This window comes from Hylobates moloch, unplaced genomic scaffold, assembly GCF_009828535.3.
Source record: "Hylobates moloch isolate HMO894 unplaced genomic scaffold, HMol_V3 SCAFFOLD_4, whole genome shotgun sequence".
NCBI classification, from domain to species: Eukaryota; Metazoa; Chordata; class Mammalia; order Primates; family Hylobatidae; genus Hylobates; species Hylobates moloch.
Window position 1 is genome coordinate 50616294 of NW_026652279.1, and position 17316 is coordinate 50633609.

The 17316-nt window shown below is 31.3% G+C and overlaps 1 protein-coding gene across 9 annotated transcripts in view; it reads right to left on the reverse strand.

Moving 5' to 3' along the window:
- NECTIN3 (nectin cell adhesion molecule 3) overlaps window positions 1–17316 on the reverse strand; it is a 130309-nt gene that overhangs the window by 50565 nt on the left and 62428 nt on the right. For 4 of the 9 annotated variants that reach the window (XR_009213136.1, XM_058437529.1, XM_032150214.2 and 1 more), the window contains exons 6-7: window positions 5254–5392; window positions 2528–2609 (exon numbers count right to left, since the gene is read on the reverse strand). Coding sequence is in view for 7 of the 9 variants with exons in the window: in XM_058437529.1 (XP_058293512.1) it covers window positions 2528–2609; window positions 5254–5392 (221 nt within the window). In the remaining 2 variants the exon portion in view is untranslated. Of the gene's footprint in view, window positions 1–2527; window positions 2610–5253; window positions 5393–14878; window positions 16627–17316 lie in introns of those variants that run through there. The other 5 variants (XM_058437531.1, XM_032150213.2, XM_058437528.1 and 2 more) reach the window with 2 other exon arrangements.

The following is a 17316-nucleotide window of genomic DNA, read 5'->3' on the forward strand; positions in this document are numbered from 1 at the left end:
CGGAAATCCAACTATATTCAAAATACTAGATATGTTTTCCTGAAAATGTTCCCTAGATCATTTTAGTTGGTTTGGAAAACAGTTTTCACAATGTTTTTAATTCTTCCAAATCAAGGCTAAAAAATAGCATTATTCATAGAATGCAGTGTTTTCAAAAATTTTAATGCAAGGAAATTCTATACTAGTCTTCAATTATTTCATATCAGATTTAAAACTGAATGACATAAGGAAGCCCCTCATATGTATTCCCCTGAAAAATCACAATATGCAAGGGATAAAAAGGAGAACTGTCATTTGCAGCAAATAGATTATATTCCTAAGAAATGTAAAAAAAAATAAAATGAAAAACCACTAAAATGAATAAAAAATTTGATAAAAGAGGCTGCATATAAGATTCATATTTTTAAACAGGCATTTCTATATGCTAATAGCCAATTTAAAAAGTTCATGGGAGGAGGGTGGAGAGAAATCCCAGTGACTATCAATAAATACTTAAAATGCCTAAAGTAAACCTAATAGGAATGTGGAAAGCACATACCAGAAAAGAGATTTTATTCCAGCATACATACACACACACACACACACACACACGCATACTACCTACCAGAATAGAGGCTTATCTGGTTTCTAGATGGGAAGAAATGACATTATTGTAAAGTTGTCAATTCTTACTAAATTAATTCAGGAGTTCAATAGAATTTTTATGGAATCTGGGAAGGTAATTCTGAAGTAGACACAGAAAAGAAAAGTCAAGAAAATTTTTGAAAGAAGAACAGAGATAAGGGAATTTACTGAATATCAAATCATATTATAAAACAATAGTAATTGAAATAGCAGTACCTTGGTTTAGGAAGAGAAAGACATAGCAATACAACAGAATTAAGAGTTCAGAAACAGACCTAATATGTATGATAATTTATTTTAGGATAAAAGTGCTCTCAAACCATGCAAAAGTATAGGTAATTCAAAAGTATTTGGACAACTGGTTATCCCATTGGGAAAAATGGGTCTCTACCTCTTTATCAAGTTTAATAAAGTTTCAGATTAAAATGAAACATAAACCATAAAACTATTAGTTTTCTAAGACTTTTTTCTATACTCTAGTTCAAGGAGAAGGAAATGTAAGGAAGCCATTTCAGACAATACAGAACTTCCAACAAATAGAAGGAAAGAGACAAACAGATTTTTACTACACAAAAATGTAAAATTTTCTATACGACACTATAAGGTTAAAAAATAAGAGGTGAATATAATACAAAAGATTACCATCCACATCAAAGAGTTCCTAAAAAACTAAGAAGCAAAGTTCAAAAAGTAACCAAAAATCTGAAAAATGATACAAAAAGATAATTTACAGAACTATTAATACCTATAGCCAATCGATTATGAAAAGCAGATCAACTTCATCTAGGATCGACAAAACGTTTTAATGAGCTACTTTTTCAGTTATCTAACTGGCAAAAAAACAAATCCAGACTAAAACCAAAACGAAAACAAAACAAAACAAAATACAACAACAGCTCCAGCTAAGAATTTTAAGACATTTCACACCACCTGTCAATTTCATTTATTTGCCAAGAGATGAGACTACACTCTTTATGTGAGAACAAAAGGTCTGAAAACATGGCACATCTTCACAATCAGGACACCTAACTGTGTAAGATGACAAAGCTAGTGCCCACTGACAGTGGGCCCACATGCCAGGGAATGCTCCTTCCTGCTCCATTCTTGGACAGCAGACTGACTATACGGTCAGCTGAGGAACAAAAGCTGAGAATATCTTGGCAGAAACATTCCTTTAGAATTTTTCCACCAAATTAAATCAATGAATTGATGGGCTAATGATTTGCCTTATTCAGGCTGAAGATACAGGACATATTTTAGGAGGAAAGTATTATAGACTATGCCTCTAGAGGTTATACAACCCCAGTACAGCTTAGAGATCCAACATGTTGTATGGGTGATAGAGAAAAAGACAAAGCAAACATACAAATACAACCACTAAAGTTGAGAATCAAAGAATTCAAATATTCTGATAGTTTACAACTTTCCCAAATACCAAATACAGCACATTAATCCAGGTGTAGAATACCAGACAGAAGCACTGAATCAATACTTTCACATGAATTAATGTGAACTGATTCCAAAATAGAATAAAATATAGTACACTCCAAGGAAAAGAAGCCCTTCATGCTACTCAGCAGATAATCATTTTCTACTCTTTATTTTACAGTAAATCTGTATGTCAATAAAACTGTATTAACAGTAAGTCTTCAACAAGTATTTAGTAAAAAGCCTAATATAATGTTGATTTGTCTTATCTATACTGGCCATAACTTCTTGTTTGTTGACAAAATTTGATCTCTTAAATGTTTCACAGAAATGACTCAGCATATTAAAACTTAGGTATTGCTATGTAACCTTTAATGCATAATGACTAAACAACATATTGAAAGAAATAATACAAATGGCTTAGTTTTTTTTTATTGTATCTTACATTATCTTAAGTGTACTCATGAACACATACCTGATATAGGTCTTTCTGAGGCAAAGGTGGGGATCGTTCTTCATACACAGGAGGTGGTTTATGTGTGGGTGGAAGGTCAATCCTGCATTGCAAAGGTTAAAACATGTGATTGTCACATTTAGAAAAAAAAAAAAAAGCAAAAGAAAATCAAGGTTCTCAGTTTTGAGAGTATTTTCCTCATATTATATAGATAATATTTACTCTAGCCTACCTGTTTAATTCAGTTCTTACATTGCCATTAATCTATCAAAGATCAAAAAGAAAAGTAAACATTGGTGTTAAAGGTTGCCATATGGAGAACCAATCATGTTTAAAGAAGGAATTAAAATAGAAGAAGCGAAATTAAGTAATCCAGTATATGACTTGACTTCAGTGCATGTTTTAATATTTGACTATGTCTATCAACATTTTAGAGTCTCACTACACTTTCCTCCAAAGTGTCATGAGAAATGTTTACACTGTATTTTAGAAATACTTCCAAAACTGATTTTCAAAAGCTCTAGTCACTCTTACAATATTCACCAATTAATATTTTCAACCTACAGACCATTATAAATCTTGCCATCTGAAATAAACAAAATAACCATTACATTTTTAGGGAACACATTTATTTTTTCCAAAGTTACATGAGCTATCAGAAAATCAACATTTTCATATATTTTAAATATTGTTTACTTATAACAAAGATAGGTTTCAATATACCTTATAGCTCTCTGCATTTTACAAAATTTTATAAATATAGTCTCATGCTTTTGAAGATCACAGATAACATTTTCAGTACTTGTGCTTAGAAAATCAAAAAGTTATCTATATTAAAGGATAAAGGGAATGAAAGCTACAGATCCTGAAGTAATAAATTCTCTGTGGTCTAATAATGTCTCAATGAGCATAAATTAGTATTTTAAATGATTAAAACTTAAGTGACAAAATGGTTACATTAATTTGTTAACCTACTAGTAAATTATGTTTTTGAAATTATAGAAAAGCCAAGATAATCTGGGAATTAAGTTAACCACATGCTAGTCACTCTTGAAAGACTGAAGCACTCCAGTCCCACAAGTATTATACTGAAAGAGCATTTTATCATCCTTTATTTAAAATAATTGTTTTTTCTTATCTAACAAAAATCACAGCAAATTTCTAGCTCCAAGGTGCCACAGGCCATTTAGGTGAGAAAAATGAGGCTCATTGAGATAAAGTACTTGTTCATGGTCATTGTACTAATTTGATCATGACAGAGCTGTAACTGACACACAAGTGTCTTTGATACAAAGACTAGTGCTATAATTGTGCCAAATTAGAGAAGCAAAGACATATACGAAGCATTTATGAAGACAGAAGAACTATATTCTTTGAAACCTGCACATTGTGCACATGTACCCTAAAACCTAAAGTATAATTAAAAAAAAAAAATTGCAAAAAAAAAAAAAAGAAAAAAAGAAAATGTGGCACATATACACCATGGAATACTATGCAGCCATAAAAAATGATGAGTTCATGTCCTTTGTAGGGACGTGGATGAAGCTGGAAACCAACATTCTCAAAAAGTATCGCAACGACAAAAAGACAAGCACTGCGTGTTCTCACTCATAGGTGGGAATCGAACAATGAGAACACATGGACACACAAAGGGGAACATCACACACCCCACCGGGGACTGTTGTGGGGTGGGGGAAGGGGGGAGGGATAGCATTAGGAGATATACCTAATGCTAAATGACGAGTTAATGGGTGCAGCACACCAACATGGCACATGTATACATATGTAACAAACCTGCATGTTGTGCACAAAAACTTAAAGTATAATAATAAAATAAAATAATAAATACATAATAATAAATAAATTTATAATAAATAAATAAATAAATAAATAAAATCCAGAATTTCTGGGGTTTTCTCATTAAAAAAAAAGAAAGAAAAGAAATCTATCCAGTAAAAAAAAAAAAGTCAACCTTATGTCCAAACATAAAAACATTAATAAACCACATAAGAAATAATGCCGTTTGTAAAGAGTTTCACAGTTTATAAAATATTATCTTATTCTACTATCATCTCAACCATGTGAGGTAAGTAGGAAGAACATTATTCATATTTCTCAGATGAAGCAACAAAGCTGTTGATAGAATGAAGAGAACTGAGACACTGGTCATCTGATTCTACAGCAAGGTGCAATTTCTGCCTTACAACACTATCTCAATGACTAGGTCAAAAATATTGCTTATTCTTTAAATAAGAAGATGTATATTTTATAAGTCACCAAAAAAAGCATTTTTCTTAAGAAAAAATTTTTAAAACTCAATGTATTTAATAACTTGATAGTTCAGTTATAGCTATACATAAGACATGCATATACAATAAGAAGAAGCCATTAAAACTTCAAAGATATTTTTATATGTCTTTCGGTTACCACTTCATGAAAGGCCTACACGAAAGGCCTATTCAGAAGGCAGGACGATATAAAGTATTACTATGTTACTCTTTAGAAAGGTGTCTAATACGCTCTAGGTGAAACATGTAAAGCTGTTCTATACCTCTAGAAGCCCCTTGACAATGTTCATTTACCAAGATATAGTTTGAGATATTCTGATGAAACCAGGGTCATCTAACAAAGGCCTAACATTATCCTTACTTCTATCCCTTAAGTTCTTTATGAGGAGCTGTAAAGGTAAACACAAAGATTGACACATACTGATATTCACAGTTGAACAAAGGAAAAAAGTTACCTACACTTTGTCAAGATAGGATGGTCTCTTTTTTCGAGGAGTCAGCAGCACAGTCACAAAGATAGCAATGATGAAAAGGGCAAGAACAGCTCCAATTACTGCTCCAGCTACAGCTATGGAAGAGGTCTGCTTAAACGGAACATCTGTAAAGTAACAAAAATTAGGCTTTTCAAATAATCTTAAAAATAATTCTTGAAATTGCATACCTTTTCTACAATGTGCAAACTATTTGACTGAAGTATGTTATCCAAGAGCCAGGTTAGAGGACCCCAAATTTCATTCATTAGGTTTAGTGGCATTATGCTAAAACCCTTCGTTCTTTCTTATATTACTTTAATACCTCAGCTTAACTTTTAAAAAATTATGAAAATATCCCCAAACATCACCAAGAGAATATATTCTCGATATGTAAAGAGTATCTGGAGAAGAAGAGAGAGAAAAAGGTGAAAGTAATTTTAAGTTTGTACTCTAAAAGGTAATTTTAAAAATCAGTATTCTCTAATATAAATGACCAGTAATACAGACATTTAGCACTTTTATTCTATTAAAATAAAAAAATCTATTAACAAAATTGAAAAACTTCAGGCGAAAAACAGAAAATATCCCAGATCAAAAAAACATTGACATTGGACACTGTAAAATTTGAAAAATATTTTTAAATATTAATATTAAAACAAGACTTGCACAAAATTTCCCTTAATTCATGCACATTTAATACAAAGTGCACTAAAAATAGCTTCTCTACTACAACATTTAAATAGAAATTCTTCCTATCTCCTGGCCATAGACATATGTCATTTCTGAATACCAACTTCTCTTTCCCACACTGCACCACAATTTTTTAAGAAAGGATTTAAAAAACATATTTGGCTGTTAGCATTTCACATTTTTCCAAAAAATTCAATCACAATTTTATGAACTCCCAAATAAGGGAATGTACTAAAACTATTACAAGTACTACATATTTTCAAATGTTAAGTATTAAGGAATGTAACAAAACAATCTTTACGTGTAAGTATTACTTTGACAATTTCAGCTATATTAAATCCAGTAACTAAATTTTGTGGAATTTGTGAATTACAAAGTTCCTTCACACATCTGATTTTGTTTTTGTCTTTCTTACCAATAAAAAAAGATACTGAGATAACATTCTATAGATAAAGATATTGCAGTTCTGAAGTTAAATAATCTGCCAAGACCATTCAATCAATGAATAGTAGAGAACACAGAGAGAAATAAAGTTAGGTTGGAGCAGGGTAGAAGCCTCCACTATTACCCCTTGTTGGAAGAGAATGTTTTTGTTAACATATGTAATGCAGACTAATGAAGAGGTCTCAGTTTTACTTAAATTGACATAATCTTCACATATACTCTCAAATAACTGCAATAATTGTTGGGACCCAGACACGGCAAAGTTACAGAATTAGCACTATTGGTTTTGAAATATGTTTCACCTACTTACCATGATAGTATTCCCATATAAATACATATTTATAAGTATTTTGCAATTCTGTTTTTATTTAAATGTGGGTAACATGGTAGTTTAGATTGCCAAAAAGAATGTTTTACTTTCTTTCAAATTATAAAAATGTCTTTAGAATACTAACAATCCTGAGTTTATTAATAGCTCATTTTGTTTAGCTCATTTTGAAATAAAAATCTTACAACCAGTAAGTGCAAGTCACTCATTTCAATAACGTTTCCAATGAAGATTCCGAAACATTATAGCTCAGTCATTCATGGTGACCTTCATTTGCTAATACCAGCCTGGTTTATCTATTGTTGCTCAATTTTCTAATCTATCTCCATTTGAATATGTACTAGATGAAAAAAAAATTTGAAACCCAGTACAGCCAAATATCATTCTGCACTTGTAAATGTGAGATAGATTTGGGATGACTTATGGATAATCTGTACTATCATTTTCCCCACCATACAGATTATAGCTTTGACCACTGAACACAGCCATAAAGTAGATGGTCCTACTCAATCCTTAATAATAGGCCAGTTGAAACTATTAAGTTTATGCAATTTGACCAAGGTCATGCATCTCTAGTCAGTGGCACAAATAAAAAATACTAATTGTCAAGTACGTTATTTACTACACACCAATTATTCTAAAGGTCTTCCTCTCTTGGAAATTTTTCTTTTGCTGAAGATGACCTTTCATGTTTGCCCAACTGTACAGAATTTAAATTTTTCTTCTTATTTTGATGACAATGTTAATACTGTAAGGGTTTTTTTTCAAAATTACTTTTGAAAGTTCATGTTACTCTTTGAGTGGGGCTAAATTAAGATTCTCAATCTAGAGATCATTATAAATTTTTTATCAAACTATACATCTCCTCTAAGAAAGCCTTTAACTTCAACAATAATCTGAGGTTTGGTAGTGCTCTGTAATAAAACCACATAATGTAGACTTTTAATCTCTTAATTTCCAACTTTAAATAGATACTATTTTGGTATCTGGAAGTAATGCTTATCTAAATATATATTATTTCTTAAACATTTTAATTACAATCTATCCAATTTTGTCACACTAGTCTTATAATTTCTAGCTCTAGGATTCTATGAGAGTTGACTATATGTATATCACAACACTTCCTTCTATCTTAATTTGGACATCTTCATTTCACCTGGTTCCATTCATTCTTTATCATATGTATCCTCTTTCTCCCATACCTCTTTGTAGTATTAGAATAGGCTGGTAGCTGCTGAAATGAGCAAATGGAGGAAAAACTAGGTATGAATCTATTTCCCCACTAGATGACCTACTTTATGTAGGTCAATTGATTATGCTAAATATGCATGTGGGATATATTTCATGTTTTCTTTTCTGATTCTAATTGAGAAAAAAAGAGGTAAGTACTTAAGGTGTTAACAATTTAAGGGTATTAACAGTTGATGAAAACCAGTATGAAAGCAAAGGAGGAGCTCGAATCTTTTGCATTCAAGTCAAGCATTTTGATGAAAATTGGTAATTTAGCCCCAACACCGTTTCGCACATATCCCAGCCCAAATAAACAAGTATTCTGACGAAAATTGAGAATTTAGCCTCAACCTGTTTCCCCTTTCCCAACCCAAATAAACACATACATACTACATAGACTCTATATCCCAATAAAGCCACTACAGAGGAAAAAAATTAAGTGACCAAATGTATAAACATGGCATTTTTAAACACTAAGGTAGTTTACTGAATGAATGACATGAAACATTACCATCGACCTAAGGAGATGTTCTAAGAGCAATATATGCTTACAAGAGGCAGAAAACAAGACAAAACTTATAAAATATTTACCACTAAAAGACTGGTGCATGCATTTCTAAAAAAAGACCAGCTTGCTGTTATCACAGTAGTAATGGTAACGCATATTCACTGGAAACTTACCTCCAAAAATAGAAAAAGAGCATTCTCCAACACAACAAGAGTATACTGCCACACCTAATTAAAAGATAGCATGCACATGTCTTCTGGGGAAGATGTCTAAAAATCCACTAGTTACCAACCAATAAAAAAAAAAAAATATGGATATAAGAAATGACTTTCATTACTTTTTGGAAAAAAAGTGCAAAAATATTATAAATAATAAATTGAAGTATTTTTATCATTCAAAAACAAATAATTTTTAAAGTAAAGCTATTGAAACATATGTGTACACCTAATTCACATCTAAAACTGAGACATGCCCTATTTTTTCTCTTCAGGACCTTTGACAAACTTAGTGATGACATCACAGGTTTATGTGTTGGCCCCCTACAAAGTTATCTTCCCACCTTTGATTTGCTCCCATACTATGTATTATTGTATTACCAATTTTTCCCCATAAATAATCCCATTCTTCATTTGTAATAGCCCCTTTAAGGTTTATTTTCTCAATATGACTTATTAGCTTTTATATCCATCCGAACATTTATGTCTCACTACTTTTTTATTAAAGTGCTCCATTTGGATCAGGTCAGTCTCCTCAACCTCTCATTCAAAGAATTACCCCAAGCACCTAGTATGTGTCAGGCCTTGTGCTAAGTGCCAGGAATGCAGGGATAAATTTTACGTGGTAATAAAGAGCAAAATCCCCCAAAGTAGAGTCAAAGAATCCATGAAATATATGTCATCCAGGAAGTATAGAAATATTACCACTTATCTTTAAAAAAGACATTTCATGGAAATAACTGCTTACTAGTATATAATACATGGATTGGCACTGGTTGCTCCCCTTGTCCAAGTATCAGGTGTTTTCCTGCCACACAGAGCACCCACTGTATCTATGGGGAGAGTGAAATGGGATAGTTCCAGATGAAAATTAAGTAGAGAGCCCTTCACTTGGTTGTTCCTTCACATCTTGTGACACGATTTATGAGAGCTCAGCTGAGTGAACTAATAACTTATCTAGATTTAACCAGTAGTCAAAATGTAAAGGAAGAATTGTATGAGTGTCGCATGTGACAGGTAAATAGCTAAGACACATGGACTCTGTGGAGGTATCAGTGCTAATCCACATGTTATATACTAGTAAGCGTTTATTCGTAGTATCATTCCTGCAAATAATTGGCAAAAAAAACCCACATAACACTAATAATACCGGTACTAATAACTGGCAATACAAATATCTTACTCTTAATACACAAATTTTATCAGCTACAGTATGAAGTAAAATTTGCATGGCAATCTAACCAGATATAACAAGTCAACCAAAAAAAAGATCAAATGCATCAGCAGACCAGTTAAAATATATTTACATTTACTCATTAACAATAAACCTCACACTAAACCTATAAGGTGCTGAAACAGTAGCTAATGTGAAGGAGAAGTTATTGATTAGCAAGACATTGAACAACCAAATATCTAGAATATAAACTCTAAAAATAGTGGTTGGGATGAAAACTGTTAACATCCAAACAATCTACTTCTTCCATTTGAATTTTTGTTTTTGAGAGGTGGCATTTTAGTTATCACATCTAAAAACCAAGTATCAACATGCCCTGACCATGATATCAGACCTTTCAATCACTGAATCAAAAAGTATAAAATTGAAAATAAAAAATGCATGAAGAACATTCAATCATGTAGTTTTACCAAAAATGTTTTAGTAATAAAAAAGTTAACTTTTAAAATGAAATGCAATCGTATTGTTTCCCCAAGTCTTAGTTTTAATGAGAAAAAATTAACATGTTAAATATATGATCAGATAGCTAAAATTTCCATTTTTGAATATTTTGTAATGCATGTAGCCAACTGCTGTAGTAGCACATGTATAATGGGAGTACAGACTTAATTTTGAACTGGGAGGTACACCTAAAGGAGTTTTCACTGATCTGGAGAAGAGAAAAACCAGAAGAAGATGTGAGGTTATTGATAGATAAAGTTGATAGGAAGCAGCATGACAATTATTCAGACCTCTAGGTATATGATATGGTAAAAGAACAGGGCTAATAGATCTAGGCATCGAGCACCAAATGGCAGCTAATATCACACACAAAAAAGTAGGCATTATGTGCTTTCTGATGGAAACACATAGCACCACTTATATATGATGTAATCTTGCCCTCAAATTAAACCTCAATCTAACCAAGGCTCTAGATCTCACTACCAATTTACAGAAAATACAGAGGGATGTATGTGGGATGCAAATGGCAGAATTTAAACTGGAAAAATTTAGAACAAATGAAGCAGTTTCTTTAACAAATAAATTACAAAGGAAAATGGGGTGGGGGGTAAACAGAGTAAAAGCTATTTCTAGCAATCACATGAATGGATCATATATGGAAAACCTGATTAAAACTGCAAAATACATATGATTAGAAATTTGAATGCTCACTTGACAGAATGTTAGGGAATTATTATTAATTTTGGTGTAATAATGATACTGTGGTTACTTTTTTAAATGGTCTTTATTTTTCAGAGCTATATACTGATTTATTTACAGATGAAGTAATATCAAGAGGGATTATGTAGGTAGGGGTCTAAATGGAGTAAGACTGACCAGGAATTGATGATAAATGAAGCTAGTACATGGAGGTCCATTTCATTATTCTGTCCTATTTTTGTATAATTTTCCATAATAAGAAGTTTGTTGTTGTTGTTGTTGTTTTTTTAAGAAAGGCCAAGTCACCTAGATCCTACCTTTGGCTTTTAGATAGAACTGTCACTTTACAATTAGGTTTTCCCTGGGATATTTCTCATAATTGAGACTGTACAACTTGCATATCATGTCTATGTAGCAATATTATGCACATAAGGAAATGAGGCTCTAAAACTATTCTCATGTTTTGAAGATTACATTTTAAAGTTATTGCTCTAAAAGGTCACTTTCAATCAGCTTCATTAGCAACCAGCCAGAAAAAACAGCAGCTATTAAAAGGCAAATGAAACAAGATATATCCCAAAACTGAATCACGTTTTATCCTTCTAAATTGAAATAAACATAACTGTCACGAAGGTTCCAGAAAATAAATGATACTTAAGGGAATACAAGGCAAAATTTTTGTAAACAATTTTGGTTTCAAGCTCTTGATAAAAACCTAACACTACTCAAGTCAAAGCGTCAAGTCAAAGTATATATGTACTTTACAAAAAAGCAGATGACTGGACTATAACAGAAAAAAAACCCAGAAATATATAAACAGAAAGCATTTTAAAAAACAGATGAAAGTTGGTTTACTGTGCAAACCCCTCAAAGACTGTTTCATGCATGAATTTTTATTATTGAGATACCAAGAAGGGAACAAAACAACCCAGTCTAACTGTGTATTATCAAAGAAAAACCCTGGTCAAAAATAGTTTAAAAAATACAATTTAAAAAGCCAGAAATAAGAAACAAAGTGATGCATCACAAGGTGATTATAAACAATTCAAAGCAATGGCATTTCTAATCAAAGTAGCTCACAAAAAGTAGTAAGTAAAAAACACTAAACGTCAACTTAAGAAATACCTTATGAAATGTGTTAATTCCAAATTGAAAGCCAATATATAAAATTTGGCTGATGCCAAAGTAATAGCAAAAACATCTAAAATGGGTTTTAACAGCTAGGGCTACAGAGATAAGATAATTTATAACTATGGAGAATGTTAATTCATGATTGGGAATTAAATGGTTAATTAAAAATCAAATATTATAGTTAATGCATGCTGGGCTTAATACCTAGGTGATGGGTTTGTGTAGTAAACCACCATGGCACATTACCTGTGTAACAAACCTGTACATGCACCCCTGAACTTAAAAGTGGAAGAAAAAAACCCAACCACTATAAAAAAAAAGGAAAAAATTTTATAGTAGCCAACATGCCAACTATCCTCAATCTGATATTACAGTCTTGTTTTAGGAAGAGAAAACAGGTTTCTGATTCCCACAAATCATTAATTACATTCTGATAATTAAAATAAACTAGGATACACACACACTTTAGTAAATATGAAGACAAAGAAGGCAACACAGAGCAATGAACTTATTACAGAAATATGCCTCTAAAGAACTTTTTAAACTTTTATTTAAAGATTTCACGCATGGCTATTGGGGCTAACACCTAATACACAGGTTGGTTAAAAAAGAAAAAAAAAAAAAAAAAAAAAAAACACCAAACACAACAAAACTAAAACCTAGCGCTGGTACAAACTAAAACCCAAACCCAATATACGAAAAATTTGAGAAAGGAGCTGTTTATGAAGGATGCATTTTCTAATTAACAAGTAAACAGGAAAGACAATTCAATCTACAACCTACTCCCCTATTAGAATTAAAAATTCAAAATGGGTACCATTTATTCCTTTCTTATATTTTACATTGATTACTTTCATACATAAACTTCTTACTTGTTCATATACTGTGTTTTAGCAGTATTTATCAAAAACAAACAAATCAGATGTTTTCACATATAAAATGACTATATTTCTCTCAATTTCTGTGCTTATACACTGTACTCCTACAGCTCCTTAATGCAAAATATTTAGCCGTGGGTTATCTTATAAGACTTTCCTGCATATGGCTATTAGAAGCAACACTTCCTACTGAAAAACCTTAATAGTTTCCTCAATATTAGAGTTAGCAAATAGAACCCTACTAGGCACATGGTAAAATACTAAATCTTTCAACTCTAAAGCACTTCTCAAATATCACTTTTAAAATTAACCCCTAGCCGACTTTAGTTTCGATGTATTTTAATAAAAAATGGCAGAAAAATGAGTTGCATTCATCTTCATTATATTATTGAAATATTTTAACCAGTATGAAAGAAAACTCTCAAGTGAATTTACAAAAATGCTACAACAGTTCAAACCATATGAAAGAAATAAATATAAATACGGCCAAAAATAGTACAAATATTCTTTGTTTTTTTTCATGATAGTAGAATTTTCATATATACCTGTCAAATAGCTATGAATATCACTGGTATTCAAAAACTAATTTAACAATATGTTTATTTAATGACTATTCATGTTTTCAAGTAAGTCTCTATGTACAGTAAATATACATAAAGTTCTAATAAACAACAGTGCAATGCTTCCCAAAGTCTTAAGCACTAGTATCAGATTCTTACAACACAGAAACCTTTTAGTTTGCCAAATGATTGGATTAAGGATACAGAATATGTCAAATACTCACTTGTGGCTTTCCAGGTCACCCTCTCCCACCAAACAAACACAAAAGAAACAAACAAAAAAACCCAACTGCTCACATAACCACAATGTAAAAGGAAGTTCATAATCAGTATTTATATTTTTGAAATATATTTCTTAAAATACATTGCTAATTTCCTTCAGATTATACTCAGTTGAGATTTCTATAGAATCCTAAATGTGATTATTCTGTTCAGATCCATACAGTATTTCAAACCATTATTTTAAAGGATGAAATTTTGATTTAAAAAAAAAGCCATAGTTTTACATTTTTCATGGGGAGAAATTTTAGACCCATCTTTCTTCTGGCCACCTCATCATTTAAATTAAAAATGAAGTCACATCAATCACAGTGTTTTATCAAAAAGTTTTCTTCCAAAAACTTGCACTAAAAAGTTGTAGTATTTGTATATAAGTGATTAACCATATTAAAACCCAGACATTTGTAAGAAGATACAAGTGAACTTTATTTAACTGTATCCTTAACCTGATACTACAGTCTTATAATAAGTATTAATTTTGGGAAGAGAAATAAAAGAGGTTTCTAATTTCCACAAAATAGTGCTAGTTAAAATGAAGAAAACTAGTTTATAATCCTTCAGAATAAAGCTTTCACTATTTGCAAGATACCATGAACATGTTAGAATTTTGCCCCCTAAATGTTTTAGATTTGATGAATATTGAGAAAGGGCTGGTTGGGAGGGTTTAAAAAGTACCTACTACTTTACCTTTTTATTAACAAAGTAATACATTTAATTTATGATTCTCCTACTAACTTCCACTTCATTTCACTGGCAAAATAGTCACTTTTTCAAATGACTTAGCAATAGAAAAACTATCCTTTCGGCTTCAAAATAGTTGTCATAATAATTTTGTAAGCCTCCACTGTAGAAGCAATTTAATTACCTCACAAACGAAAAGCACATTTGAAGTTTAGGTAACATTTGTTTCTCAAAAGACAAATGATTCAGAAGGAATATATGTAATTATGTAAAAAACAAAAACAAAAAAAACCTCATGTTTCCAGTTTTAATTGTAAAAACAGAAATCTTAAAATACATACATACACTTAGGAGGAAAAAGGAGATGAATGCCAATATCCATTAGCAAGTGTTACAGACTAATTCTATAATCTAGATTTTTCTAGTTATATCCAATGTTTCCAAGTTTACTCTAAAATTTTCTTTCTGTACATTTTTACCCGTTTGAACAACATCAACATTAAATAACTAAAACAAGATGGTCCAGAAAATTCTTTCTATATTGTTGGCTGAAATGTCTCATTTCTAAAACTGGTACTTCAGTATTCTGAAATGCTCTCTCTGTGTCTTTTCATTTCTATTAGTATGTTTAGGACATAAAGCATTAAAATAAGGCTACTGCTAATGTACCAAAATCCATGTTCCGGAAAGGAAAAAAAAACTAATAATTATCATGTTTGAAAGGTATGTATTTTATTACTCTTGTAGGTATTTTGGACAAAAATATTGACCAGCTAATTATGCTCTTCCACACATGATGTTCACTGAGTTTACTACCACAGTTTTAGTGCAACAAAATATCTTTGAAAAGCCACTCTACAGTAATTATGGCAAGGCTCATTAATATGCAGAGGTAAAGATTTCATTTGTATAGAAACTTAGAAAATAATGTTTGAAAAGGAAAGCCATTCCATCAGGCTAAATATTTTTTTGTATATTAAAAAATATATATAAATATTTCTTGAATTAGTTTTATAGTCAATTTTGATGCAGTGTCATTGAGTGGTGATAAATTTTGAGAGGTATATGTTAAACAAACATCATACTTGAGATTATAGTCTTAGGTAAACATTTAATACACAATGTCAAGGTAGTTCCCTTTTTTAAAATTTTTGTACCAAATAAGTCGTACATTTAATGTTGACATTTCTTCTTACCTGTGTGCCTCACACCAATAAAGTACTCTGCATTAAAATTTAAATCTTGAGACAGTAGTACAGCATTGAAAAAAAATTGTAAAGCAGCTTAGATACACTGAACTCAGATTTTACATTTTCATTTGTCAGATTAGAATATAAAAAGTAAGCTTGAAAATCAACTTGAAAAAGCTTATTCTTCCTCAAGAAAAAGTATGAACAATCTGAAAATGATCAACTAGTGTGAATGAACATTGTACATAGTTAATTCACATTCAGTGGTTGCTAAACATACCACTCCCTCCTGGAAATTACGGAACCATCTACATGTGAAACTAAGTCATCTTCGTTTTCATCATAATGTTCATCACTGACGAACTTCATTCCCATTTTTAGATCTTCATAATAATCCATTGGTCTTTCAAACCTATTGAGATTTTCTACATTGTTCCACTGAGTTTTTTCAGGCTCTTCTAAATAGTCTTTACGTATTAGATTGTTCACTGGATTTTTGTTTTCTTTTTTTACACTGTCTGGGTAAGAATCAAGCTCATCTTGTTGAAGAACATCTATTTGTGATTCTTTTTGCATATCTGATGGTGGAATGTAGTTCTTGGCAAAGTAGTCTCCACGAAACGTCCGTCTTCTCCTATAGCAGAATATTCCAGCCAAAACACTTACAAGTACTATGAAGAGAGCCCCACCCACTACACTAGCAATGATCGTGGCAATTGTGTCATCCTTAATTGTTGCCAAAGTTGACAATGGGAAGGGCAATTTTTTAGGTTCTGTTGCTAGATCCTCGATGTCAGCAGTTGAGGGATGCCACTGAATTGTAGGCTGAAGGGTGGTAGTAGTAGGAGGATCTAATGGAAACAGTAAAGATAGAGAAGACACAGAAAGGCAAAGAATGTCAATGCAGGCTGATTCAGCAGCAAGTTGACAAGACAGCACAGTTAATGAATATATATTCATAGTAACAATAGTTTTTCATTCTTAATTTGATTAAGATTAGAATGTAGTGGTACTTATCTATTTAAAAAGAAAACAACACTGACATTTAGTCAGTTACCAATAAAGAGAAAGGAATAAAACCTATGGTGTAAACCTATGTTGTAATTCTTCCATTCCAAGTTTATGAGTGATATTGTACTCCAGAAAAGAGGTCTTTATTTTTTTAATGAAGTGTATTACTTAAGTGTCCTATTACATAGCAAGCTTAATAATTACTATAACAAAAAAGTAAATCAAGTAATTCAAATGTACATTTTTAGCCAGTAGCTCAAGAAAATAAAAAGAATAAAAAAATTAAAGTTTTCCTTAATATCCATTTTACCCATTAATAATATGGTTTATTTTTATAAGAGCTGAGCATATCTTTAAAAGAATGAAAAACTATAGACTCTTGTTAAGTGGGCATAGTATAAGCTGTTGGTTTAATAATTCTCTCAAAAATATTTTCTTTAAATAAAAAAGCTCAAAATTTTGGGTGGGGAGGAGATATATAGTAAATGCTATTATTTAGTAATTTAAAAAAATAAAAAAGCATATGTTTA